Source organism: Hemiscyllium ocellatum, chromosome 2 (genome assembly GCF_020745735.1).
Source record: "Hemiscyllium ocellatum isolate sHemOce1 chromosome 2, sHemOce1.pat.X.cur, whole genome shotgun sequence".
In the NCBI taxonomy this organism is placed as follows: domain Eukaryota; kingdom Metazoa; phylum Chordata; class Chondrichthyes; order Orectolobiformes; family Hemiscylliidae; genus Hemiscyllium; species Hemiscyllium ocellatum.
In genome coordinates, this window is record NC_083402.1 from 105,611,412 (window position 1) to 105,624,619 (window position 13,208).

Here is a 13,208-nt window from a genome sequence, read left to right on the forward strand (position 1 = left end):
GGACTATCATATTTGACAAGAGTGTCTTATCCCTGTCACACTGAGCAAAATAAATCAAATGGTAATCTTTGTCTTCTTCGTCCCCAGCCCTCAACCCCTGCAATCTGTGACCAGTAGAAATATGTTTGAAGTTTGTATTATGTTGCAGTCTTTGTGTGTTCTGTAATTGCTGTATATCCCTAGTACTTGCAGTCAGTCTTTCATATAACTCAAGTGAATGTGTGTGTCTGCTGTGTGAACAATTTTTATCACCAAACATCGGTGGAAGTAAATTCATGTTTTTCCCATTTTTAAAACATTTGCAATGAAATGATTTGATCAATATCATTTTTGTGGCAAACAAAAACACATTTTTAGACAGCACCCTGTATTTTATGTGAAATTTTCCATCTCATTTTTCTCTGGTGGAAGAGTGGAAACTTTATTTATATACTCCCCCCCCCCATTTTCTTTACAGGTTCAGGTGTCTCCAGTTACCATGGTAACCTCCATTCGACAAGTTAGTTTTCCCTGATGTTAATTCACTACTTCTTCCTTCTGAATACTGTTCTCTCGTTTCAGGCTTCTGGCTGCTTGTTTGTGTAGTTCACATCCCACAGTTCTCATTTTAACTTGATGCAGATAGCTCTTTGTACATTGCAGGGAGATAAGTTTGAAGTGTGGCAACGCTGTCATTACTCAAAGCAGCAGTCAGTGCCAGGGCTAACCTTCCATCTTCTCTGCCCAGCTAACCTCGGCAACATTTTGGGAATGTGAGCTTCTAGAGCATGAGCGGTGACTGCTAATTGCCTTGAGAGCCCCTTCTCTTCTGAGCATGCCCTGCTTTGAGTAATCAAACTGCCTGCTTTTTTAAAAAAATTCTCTCCACATCAAACATGGTTACTAGTTTACATGTCAAGCTCTTCTAACAAATTGCTTTACAGATTTGTGTTGTACCACTGTGTCATTAAACATTGCTCTCATAATGTGTTATATTCTTGTCTAATTTGTCAGGCATGGCCAATCATCCACCAATTCCTATCTCTGAGCTTGCGGATCACATTGAGCGGCTGAAAGCTAATGACAACTTGAAGTTCTCCCAGGAGTATGAGGTAAACATTTTCTGTCATCACCACATGCTATATTTTTATGTTTGCTTTAAAATGTTACAGAAGAGAGCTGGACCCAAAAAAAGATGCCTTGTTTTACTTTTTGAAGATGCAGTTGCTTAATTATTAAAATGTCACTGATTGATTTTTACTCCTAATAATCAAGATGCCAGTTACAGAAGTGAAATTACTTTTAACAGTTAAATTAGAGCTTTCACCACATCTACTGTATCCGCAAAATAGTCTTTCAGGGAGCCATGTACAAAGCATGTTTGTAGAAAACTGATGTAAAAGGTGAAGTATGGATAATCTTAAATAGGGAAAAAACTTGCTTTCAACATTTATCCTCATAAATTATTGACAATGCACATGTGTAATGTGGGTTGAACATAGTCAGAGACCAGTCAGCAAAGAAAAGCTGCACTCTGCCACAATATTGTGCAATGGTTTGGAAGTGTGACTGTCGCCTCTCATCATGGGATGATGCTCCATCTTCTGGAATTGCCAATAAATCTGCAGGGCTGACAACTCCAACAATCCTGGCAATGCCAGAACTGGATAGTGGGAGATTCCAGAACAACAAGGAGATGTATATGGATCCCAGAGTGAATTAAATCAGAGGGCAATTGATGTTGAGGGTCATCCCACTTTAAAGGAGGAGGCTGGAATTCTTCTTGATTTATTGATGAGTTAGAACAAATGGGGACAGTGCTATCTTCTCAGGTTGGGTGTCAGTATCCTGCAAAGACAGAATACACCCACCTCCTTCTCAAAGTTTTCAAAACATTTTAAAGAAACAGCTTGCTAACTCTCATTCAGTTGTCCAGCAACCTCCCCACCCCTCCTTGCCTCCTGCAAGGACTGTTCCCCTTGCCAATCGTTGTTTTGCACCACTCTCCCCACCAATCCTCTGCAAACCCCGAGGTCCCTTACCCTGCAAACAGAAAAGATGCAAAATCTGCCGACACACCACCCCCCCTCACCTCCACTCAGGGCCCCAAACAGTCCCTCCAGGTAAGACAGAGGTTCTCCTGCCTCTCATCCAACCTAGTTTACCGTATCCGGTGCTCCTGATGTGGTCTTCGCTACATCAGGGAGACCAAACGTAAACTAAGGGAAAGTTTTGCCGAGCATCTCAGCTGGGCCCGCAGGGGTTGACCTGACCTCACAGTCACTGCCCATTTTAATTCCCTTTCCCACTCCCTCTCCGATATGACCATCCTTGGTCTCCTTCATTGCCACAATGAACCAAACCACAAATTAGAAGAACCATACTTCATGTTACGCCTGAGCGGCCTGCAGCCCGGAGGACTCAACATTGACTTCTTCAATTTCAAATTACCTCCCTTCCCATTGCCCGACTCCCTTTCAAGGCCCCTCCCACTCCCTTCCATTCCTCTCATTGACCCTTGCTTCTAGCCACCAACCAGATTCATTCCTCCCATCAACCAACCAGATCATGCCCTCTGTCTGTGTTCACCGATCCCCACCTCACCACTCTGTCTCCCCGAGCCCCTTTATCTGCAGCTCCCCTTACATCCATCCCCAGTCCTGAAGAAGGGTTACACCCGAAACATTGACTCCACTGCCTCCTATTGCTGCCTGGCTTGCTGTGTTCTTCCAGCCTCCTGCGTGTCTACCCAGCAACCAATTACAGCAAAGGCAGGATAATGTGATAGCCAGTTGTCCCTTAATTATTTATTTATATGTTGTGATGCCCACAGAGGAGGGAGATCATAAATAATTCTAAAACTACACTTTCTCAGATATTTTCAACTGAACTTTGCTAGACTTAAACATGACTGCTGGTTGGTTATATGATACCATTTGACCACAATTTTTAGATAGGATAGAACTCAAGCTGTGATCTTTTGGAATCTTGTACTTTTTCTGTGTGAGCAATGCAGTCAAAAGCCATTCATAGCAACACTGGACTCTTGTGCCTTGCTTTAATCAAGTGAAACCTTGTACAGTATGAGCATCACAGTTTGTTTGAAAAAGAATCCTTAACATCACTGCCTGCAAGATTCTCTCTTCAGAAGACCTGACTCCATGTTCAGATGAGTCTGCCTTGAATTTGAACCATTCTGAAATCTAATGTCTAGAAGAAATCCCACATTGGTGTGATATGTGGACTCAGTGTGTGCTGTTTAAGTGTAATGTCTTTCCTTCCTTCCCCTTTTATCTTCTGTCTATGCTTATGTATGTGTTGCAACTATCATCCCCCAGGATGGAACGCATGAATTAACCATTTTTTTTTAACGCTAAGGACAACATTTTGTCAATTATGCAAAAATTGATCTTCACAAACAGAAGATTAGTAGGGCACCTCCCACAGTCTCTTTCAAAAGGGAAAAGAAAAATAAGAAAAATGAAACATACCTCAAAAGAAATTAAGAAAATCAACTAATTTGGTTCACCTCTCCATCGTGTCCAAAACAGAAATTGGAGTGCAGGTCTGGGATTGAACACACTTTTAATGCACTACACAAAAATCTGACCAAAATCTCAAAATCAAAATTTTGAGTCCAAATCTCAAAAACAAGTTTTAAGTGAATAATGCAAGAAAACACATGGAAGCCAAAAGGGAAATCTCCATGACTCGCATTATCCTTAAAAAAAAATTCCCTTGATCCACTAGAGTGAAATGTTACTCACATTTTAGTTTTAAGATGTAAGAAAAGAATCTTTAATGAAGAAAACATTTTTTTCTCTAAGCACAGGGCACCTGGAAGTTGGAGCTAGGGGAATGCAAATAAAAGTAAATAGCAAAATAAAAAGACCAGAATCACTTCAGATGCTTATTTGCAGCACAGTCAGATTAGGGTATTCTAATGAGGAAATTTCCCTTGCCAAAAATAAATGATGATCGAGCTGGTAAAGAAGAACTGATGGCTGGAGTTTGAGGTGAGTGAAAGAAAGGGGGACCATTTTAGGAATGAGAGAGAGATGAAAGAGGAGAGAGAATGAACCTTTAAGCAAAATGATACTGGAGATGAAGCTAGAAGCCCAAAAAGAGATCAAAATGAATTTCCCTTTATCACTGGGAAATGGTTTGGTAAAGTGTTGAGCACAGTTCCTGCAGAATGTAGAGCAGTCCAAAGAGACTGGAGAAATAGAAGGGAACCAGAAATGTTCTGCCACTAAGGTTTAAAGAGGTCCGAAACTCTGAACTCCATACATATTGGAAAAATAGAGAGGAAATGATAGGCAATACGGAAGGCAACATTGGAACCTGTGGAGTAAAGGCAGTTAAGATAAAAAAGCAATTAAAAAGGCTAGCAAAGAGCATATAGAGTCAAAAAAAGTAAGTATAACACCCAGTGAGACTGTCCATAAAGGCTGTATAAACTAAACATTTTTTTAGCAAAGCTTTGCAGAGAAAAGTTTGATGCCTTTTAGCAGACTGGAAAATCTGTGTGGGATGATGTAATTCAAGAGAAGCTATTTAGTTTCAAGAAGGCTGAAGTCAGGACAGTAAAAAGATCATGAAGGACCTGTAGGCTTCAGAGGAAGTAAAGCAGTGAACAACAAATTGAATTAAATGAGGAGTCATGGGCAGTGCCCATGAAGAATAAAATGAAAGCCACATAGCAGTCAAAACTAGACAGTCGCAGATAGGCCAAGGTGTTTCAAAGGACAAGGAAACTAAATTAGAACCAACTCATCCCTGCAATAGCTGACTGACCTGTCCTGGAAGCAAAACCAGTTTAGATGCTTGCAACCATCCAAATGGCCATTCAAGCCCTACTGGTAATTCCCAAGCATCCAAAACCAGTGGTCATTACTTAATTGAGGAGCCAAAGGCTGAGGTGGGAGTGGCAGTTTTGAGAAAGAGACAGCCCAAATAAGGTTAGTGTAATCCTCCTTCTCAGGAATCAATGGTAACATGCACAAATCCCATATTCAACCAGAACATTTCAGAGCAAGGGAGCCCATATCGCTACTAAGAAGGATTCCTAACTTAAATCCTCCTTCCACAATTTGAGGGAGACCAGACAAAGCTGCAGAAATAAAGGCAATGCCTCCTTCGGCGTAGGAAAACAGGAGTCTGCACCTCTGCTGGACAAGCAAGAGGTCTGGTGAGCCGCACCACCTCTCCGCTTGTAAAGGGAGAACAGGGAATATACAAGATTGGCATAAAAATGGTGAGAGGGATTCTTTCCCAGTTGAATAGCCACAGGGTATGGCAGCATTAGCTGCACAAAAAAAAACGAGTGCAGGAGTGTTTCCAAGGTTATAGGCCAGGATGGGGACAAACCCCACCTCAAAGGAACAGAAAGAAAGGATATTACCTCAGATACTCCATCACACTTAGGACTGTTCCAACAGGAATGGAAATACAACTAAAACAGAATTAAACCAACAGCCCACTGAACTGAATGTGTCTGACAGGGAGAACACATCTAAAGATATGCAGGATGAGTCGGTTGACAGGGGAAATTAAAATCTACCCAAGTAGCACACTTGCCTGCTAGGCTGACAGACCCGGAACATAAATATTGCCATCAGGTGCCAGTTGAGCCATAATAAGTTTCAGTGACCCCTCCTTTTGTCCAGTATGAGCTTGCTCTTATTACTCCTTCGTATGAAAAACACTTGATCCCCCAGAGTGAGACATATCTCTGCTTTTGTTATCCCAGACGACCGATGCCAGTGTAAGGTCATGTGCTTAGATATAAACATTCCCAGCAACCTTCCAGAAATTAGGAAACTAGGTGTTAGCTGGATCCTGTCATTCTGAAGTGTGACTGTATGAGCTGGTCATTGATAGCATCAGAAATAAAATGAGAGATGGTGTGGCCAAAAGAACGGTAAGAGATTTTAACAGAAGTTGAAAAACATCCTGCCATACTCAGACCACAACACTTTGATGATTTTCAAAGAAAATGCAAACAGATCAAGGGCAGATTGTTCTGCTGGAATTATTTCTCACAGCACTTTAACAGAGAAATCAGTCCTATTGCAAGACAGAATCGTATAACCACTAAAGCCTTGTCCTGAGAGTTAACACCTCAGAATGCAACAGTGAACTGACATTTCACTTGCTAACTGTGAATTTCACTTTCAAGTGAGAATAAGAGAATGAATACAGACCTCTCATTCTCTCGCAAAACAAAAATGTGTAAGAATAGAAGTGATGTCATGTGAAAGATCTGTAAATCCCATATCTCCACAGCTAGTCCCAGATGAAGGAGGGGTCAATTGAAATTCAATATGGCCGAACTGACACTAATGGCACAATTTACCTGATACAATGGACAACTGTCAGGGCCAAAAGCACAGAAATTGCCCACAAATCAGAGTGACCATTCATGAGTGCTGTAACTTCAAGACTACCTTGATGTAATCGAAAGAGAGCTAGTGTACTGTGAGCAATGGTCTTGTAAAAAAAATCAAGTCAACTGTTAACGTAGCAATCTGGAGAGAGTTAGCCCAGTGTAACCCACAAAATTCACCGAACAGAAGAATTGCCTCCAGGCTCAGCTAAGCCTGCCTTTCTTCTTAATCTTTCTCAAATTGGGTGCCCAGAAGAAATCTACTTTACCTGAAAAGTAGATCAGCCACACTGTTATCACTGGAACGACTACGAGAAGGGATTCTGCAATACAGACTTTAAGGACTCAGTCCAAAATCATATGAAATAATGTTGATAACTTTGAGTTTTAAAGTATGCCAACTTACATCCCTGCTCTTTCTTTAGTCTACTTTCATTGTATGAATTTATGTGCCCCGCTATTGCAACAATTACCCTGCAGGTTTAAATGCATGAATAAACAATACTTTGTTTTAAAGGGAGTTTGTTGCAGGCCTTAACAGTGTGGCTGATCTACTTTTCAGCTGAAAGTAGGATTTCTTGGCTGAGCTGAGGCTGGAGTCGATTCTTCAGTACAAACAACACTCTAGAACTTCTTTCAAAATAGAGTCATAGAGATGTACAGCATGGAAACAGACCTTTCGATTCAATTCATCCATGCCGACCAGATATCCTAAATTAATCTAGTCTCATTTGCCAGCACCTGAGCCATATCCCTCTAAACCTTTCTTATTGATATATTGATCCAGATACAATTACAATATTTAAAAGGCATCAGCCTCCACCACTTTCTCTGGCAGCCATACATGCACCACCCTGTGCATGAAAAGGTTGCCCCTTACGTCCCTTTTATATCTTTTTCCTATCATCCTAAACCTGTACCCTCTAGTTCTGGATTCCCCCACCCCAGGGAAAAGACTTTGTGTATTTACTCTATCCAGGCCCCTCATGATCTTATAAACCGCAGTAAGGTTTACCCTCAGCATCTGACGCTCCAGGGAAATCGGCCCCACCCTATTCAGTCTCTCCCCTTAGCTCAGACCCTCCAGCCCTGGCAACATCCTTGTAAATCCTTTCTGAACCCTTTCAAGCTTCACAACATGTTTCCAATTGGAGGGAGACCAGAACTGCACACAATATTCCAAAAGAGGCCGAACCAATGGTCTGTACAGCCACAACATGAAGTCCCAACTCCTAGACTCAATGCTGTAGCTAATAAAGGAAAGCAAACAAAATACCTTTTTCACTATCCTATCTAACTGTGACCCCACTTTCAAAGAACTATGAACCTGAATTCCAAGGTCTCTTTGTTCAGCAGCACTCCCCAGGACCTTACCAGTAAGTGTGTAAGTTGTGTCCTGATTTGCCTTTCTAAAATGCAGCACCTCACCTTTATCCTAATTAAACTCCATCTGTCACACTTTGGCCCATTGGCCCATCTGATCAAGATCCTGTTTTACCCTGAGGTAACCTTTCGCTGTCAGCTACACCTCTAATTTTGGTATCATCTGCAAATCTTCTAATTATCCCTCCTATGTTCCCATCCAAATCATTTATATAAATGTCAAAAAGCAGTGGACCCAGCACCGATCCTTGTGGCACACCACTGGTCACAGGCCTCCAGTCTGAAAAGCAACCCTCCACCACCCTCTGTCTTCTAATTTTGAGCCAGTTCTGAATCCAAATGATTAGTTCTCCCTGTATTCCTTGAGATCTAACCTTGCTAACCAGTCTACCATGAGAAACCTTGTCAAACGCCCTACTGAAATCCATGTAAATCACATCCACCGCTCTGCCTTCATCAATTCCCTTCAAAGAAATCAACTAAATTAGTGAGACATGATTCCCACACACAAAGCCATGTTGACTATCCCTAATCAGTCCTTGCCTATCCAAATATATTTAAATCTGGTCCTTCAGGATTCCTTCCAACAACTTGCCCACAACCAATGTCAGTCTCACCACTCTACTGATCCCTGGTTTTTCCTTACCATCTTTCCTAAATAAGTTAGCCAATGTCCAGTCTTCCAACAACTCACTTGTGACTATTAATGATCTAAATATCTCAGCAAGATGCCCAGCAATCATTTCCCTAGCTTCCCACGGAGTTCTAGAGTACATCTGATCAAGACCTGGGGATTTAACCACCTTTATGCATTTCAAGACATCTAGCACCTCCTCCTCTGTAATATGGGCATTTTTCCCGATGTCACCATATATTTCCCCACATTCGATATGTTCCATATCCATCTCCATGGTAAACACTGATACAAAATACTCATTTAGTATCTCTCCAATCTCCTGCGGTTTCACACAAAGGCTGCCTTGCTGATCTTTGAGAGGTCCTATTCTCTCCCTGGTTACCCTTTTGTCCTTAACGTATTTGTAAAATCCTTTTAGATTCTCCTTAACCCTGTTTGCCAAAGCTATCTTATGTCCTCTTTTTACCCTCCTGATTTTCCCTCTTAAGTATATTCTACTGCCTTTATACTCTTCCAAGTATTCACTCGATCTCTGCTGTCTGTGCCTGACAAATGCTTCCTTTTGTTTCTTAATCAATATTTCAGTTTCTCTAGTCATCCAGCATTCCCTGCACTTTCTAGTCTTGCCTTTCACACTAATGGGAACGCACAATCTCTAGACTCTCCTTATCTCATTTTTGAAGGATTCCCATTTTCCAGCCATTCCTTTACCTGTGACCATCAGCCTCCAATCAACTTTTGAAAGTTCTTGCCTAATAACATTGAAATTGGCCATCCTCCAATTTAGAATTTCAATGTTTAGGTTCTGTCTATCTGTTTCCATCACTGTTTTAAAACTAATAGATTTATGGTTGCTGGCCCCACAGTGCTCCCCCCACTGACACCTCAGTTACTTGCCCTGCCTCATTTCCCAAGAGTAGGTCAAGTTTTGCATCTTCTCTTGTAGGTAAATCCACATATTGAATCAGAAAATTTTCTTGTGCACACTTAACAAATTCCTCTCAATCTAAACCCATAATACTATAGCAGTCCCAGTATATGTTTGAAAGTTAGAATTCTCTACCTTTGCCACCCCATTATTCTTACGGGTAAATGGATCTCCTTACAAATTTGTTTCTCAACTTTCCGCTGACTATTGGGGAGTCTATAGTACATTCTCAACAAGGTGATCATGCCTTTCTTATTTCTCAGTTCCACCCAAATAACTTCCGTGGATGTATTCTCAGGAATATCCTCCCTAAGTACAACTGTAATGTTATCCCTTATGAAAGAAACGACACTCCCCCTTGACTCTTGCTCCCTTTTCTATCCTTCCTATAGCATTTGTATCCTGGAATATGAAGCTGCCAGCCCTGTCCATCCCTGAGCTGCATCTCTATAATTGCTATGATATCCCATTCCCATATTCCTAACCATGCCATGAATTTATCTGCCTTCCCTGTTCGGCCTTTTGCATTGAAATAAATTAAACTGCATTTATCAGTCCTACTTCATTCTCTGCTGTGATCCTGCCTGCCCTGACTATTCGACTTGTTCCTTTTCCCAACTGTACCATTCTCATATCTCTTTCCTCACTATCTCCATGGGTCCCACTCTCCCCACCATACTAGTTTAAATCCTCCCAAGCAGTTCTTGCAAATCTCCCTGCCAGCATGTTAGTCCCCTTCCAATTCAAGTGAAATCCATCCTTCTTATACAGCTCACTTCTACCCCAGAAGAGATTCGAATGTGAACCCTTCTCCCCTGCACCACCTCCTCAGCCACAGTCATCTGTTGTATCGTACTGTTTCTACTCTCACTTGCTTGTAGCACCAAGAGTAATCCAGATATTACTACCCTTGAGGATCTCTTTTTTAAATTCCTGTCTAATTTCCTATATTCTCCCTTCAGAATCTCATCCTTTTTCCTTCCTGTGTTGTTAGTTCCACTGTATACAGTGATCTCCTGCTGTTCCCACTCCCCTTTGAGAATATGCTGCAATCTTTCTGAGATATCCTTGATGCTGGCGCCAGGGAGGCAGCACACCTTTCTGATTCCTTGCTGTCAGCCAAAGAAGAAAGAAAAGCAGAGAAAAACTAATAAAAATCTTTGCTTGCAAATAGAGAAGGAGAAGTATAAACTTCATGTCTACCTCTTGTTTGCAACAAAATGATGGGTGAGCTGTTGATCCCAGTGCTTTCTATATTATAGGGATGGATTCAGGGGTGGGTGGAAAGAAAGTGGGCCTGCAACCTGACCAATTTTTTTAATGCATATGTGCCAAAAGTGCAGCTGTGATGTTGAATGAAGCATTATTTGTGGACCCAAATTTCAAAACCACAACATGATGGGGCTGCGTACGCAGCATTTGTGAAGAAAACAGGTTCCCAGATGCTGGTCAGTTTGCTGTTCATTTGCAACATTTTCTGTGTCTATTTAAAATTTCCAATGTTCTCAGGTTTTGTTTTGTCTTGAAGTTCTAATCCAGCAGCCTTGAGGTTCAATAAGGAAAACTTTGGTGACACAAAATTTGTAGTAGAGACAGAAAATGCAGGATTCCCCCAGCAGATTAGCTCCATCTGTGGCAAGGTGAAGTTAGGATTATTGGTACAAGGAGATTGCGTAAGTGTACAGCACTTAAGAAAAACAGAGGGAGCACAAACGTGATTGGGGAGAAGCAGAAAAAAGTCCATGATTACCTGAAGACAAGAGAAGATTAAATCTTTGTGATATTAAAGTGATAACTGTGAGTGACAATAGTGTCATGACAATGAGAGAACTTGAATAATAAAAGTTGTTACTGTAACAAAGAGTCACACCAGATAACAGAGAGGTTTGTACTGACAGGGATACTAAAAGATAATCAATTTCAAACATTATCCCTCACTTCCTCTCTTAACTGATTCTGCCTGACTAAGTGAATCCTCCCAGTACGTTTAATTTCTAGATGGAATGATTAGGGATAGTCAGCGTGGTTTTGTGCAAGGGAAATCATATCTCATAAACTTGATGGAGTTTTTGAGAAGGAGCCAAAAGGATTCATGAGGGCAGAGCAGTACATTATTTCCTTAGACTTTAGTAAAGCCTTTGATCAGGTTCCGCTTGGTAAACTAATTAGTAAAGTTAGATCACATGAGATTCAGGGTATACTTACCAATTGGATACAAAATTGGCTTTATGGTAGGAGACAGATGGTGGTGGTGGAGGGTTGTTTATCAGACTGGAGGCCTGTGACCAGTGGTGTTCCAAGGGATTGGTACTGGGTCCACTTTTGCTTGTCATGTATATAAATAATTTGTATGAGAATACAGGAGGCATGGTTAGTAAGTTTGCAGATGACACCACAATTGGTGGTATAATGGACAGTGAAGAAGATTATCTAAAATTACAAAGAGATCTTGATCAGTTGGATCAGTGGGCTGACGAGTGGCAGATGGAGTTTAATTTGGATAAATGCGAGGTATAACATTTTGATAAAACAAACAAGGGCAGGACTTATATAATTAATGATCGGGCCCTGGGTAGTATTGTAGAACAAAGAGGGGTCCAGGCACATAATTCCTCAAAATTTGCATAACAGTCAGGGTGGTTAAGAAGGCAGTTAGCATGTTTGCCTTCATTGCTCAGGAATTGGGACCTCATGTTAAGGCCTCTTCTGGAGTACTGTGTGCCACTCTCATTGTCCTGTTATCAGAAGGATATTATTAAACTGGTAAAAGTTCAGAAAAGGTTTACCAGGATGTTGCCAAGAATGGAAGGTTTGAGATATAAAAATAGCTGGAAAGACTGAGATATTTTTTACTGGAGTATAGAAGGTTGGTGGGTACAGAGATACATAAAATCATGAGGACCATAGATAAGGTGAATTCCCTAAAGTGGGGAATTCAAAAGTACAGGCAGATTTTTAAAATGAGAGGAGATTTTGAAAAGTCAAGGGATAACTTATTTTACACAGTGCTTAATGTGTGGAATGGTCTGCCAGAAGCATTTGTGGATACAGGTACAGTTACAACGTTCAAAAGACATTTGAATAAGTACATAAATAGAAAAGTTTTGGAGGGATATCAGCCAAATGCAGGCAGATGGGACTGGTTTAGTTTAGTTAGTTGGCATGGATTAGTTGGATCATAGGGTCTATTTCCATGCTGAATGACTGTATGATAGCTGCTACTATGAATCACATCTGTGTCGATTTTGATATTATAATAGCTATAGTACAGTATTAAAATGTTTTCATTTGTTTATCAAATACAGTAGTGGATTGGTTATTATTTGAGATCCTGACCCCACACAAATACCAGGCAATGATCAATAAGACACAATCTAACCATTATTCTTTGACATTCAGATGGTATTACCATCACTGACCCTGGTTCCATTGACCAGAAACACAACTGGAATCACAACATAAGTTTAGTGACTACAAGAGCAGGTCAAAGGCTAGGAATACTACAGCAAGTAACTCACCTCCTGACTCCCCAAAGCCTATCCACCGACTACACAGCACAAGTCAAAAGTGTGATGGAATGCTCCCCACTTATCTGGATGGGTGCAGCTCCAATAATACTGAAGAAACTTGACACCATTCAGGACAAAGCAACCCACTTGATAGGCACCCACTCATAAACCTCCACTCTCTCCACCACCGACAACAGCAGTAAAGGGAGTTACACAGGTCAGCAGTAGGTGATGGCAGTTTAAAGGAGTTCCAGTCTGATCTGGGAAAGCAGAACTTTTACTTTTAGCAATTTCGTTGGTTCATCTCCACCTGTGACATGCAGCTTTCCCCTTTTCAAAAACTGGGCAGACAACCTATCTCGTTCTCTTTCCTTTCCAGCTGTG

General features: G+C 41.2%; 1 protein-coding gene across 4 annotated transcripts in view; it reads left to right on the plus strand.

Moving 5' to 3' along the window:
- LOC132824449 (receptor-type tyrosine-protein phosphatase delta-like) overlaps positions 1-13,208 on the plus strand; it is a 588,252-nt gene that overhangs the window by 475,689 nt on the left and 99,355 nt on the right. For 2 of the 4 annotated variants that reach the window (XM_060838969.1, XM_060838977.1), the window contains exons 21-22: positions 458-499; positions 994-1,091. In XM_060838969.1, the coding sequence (XP_060694952.1) occupies positions 458-499; positions 994-1,091 (140 nt within the window). The remainder of the gene's footprint in view (positions 1-457; positions 500-993; positions 1,092-13,208) is intronic. The other 2 variants (XM_060838986.1, XM_060838996.1) reach the window with 1 other exon arrangement.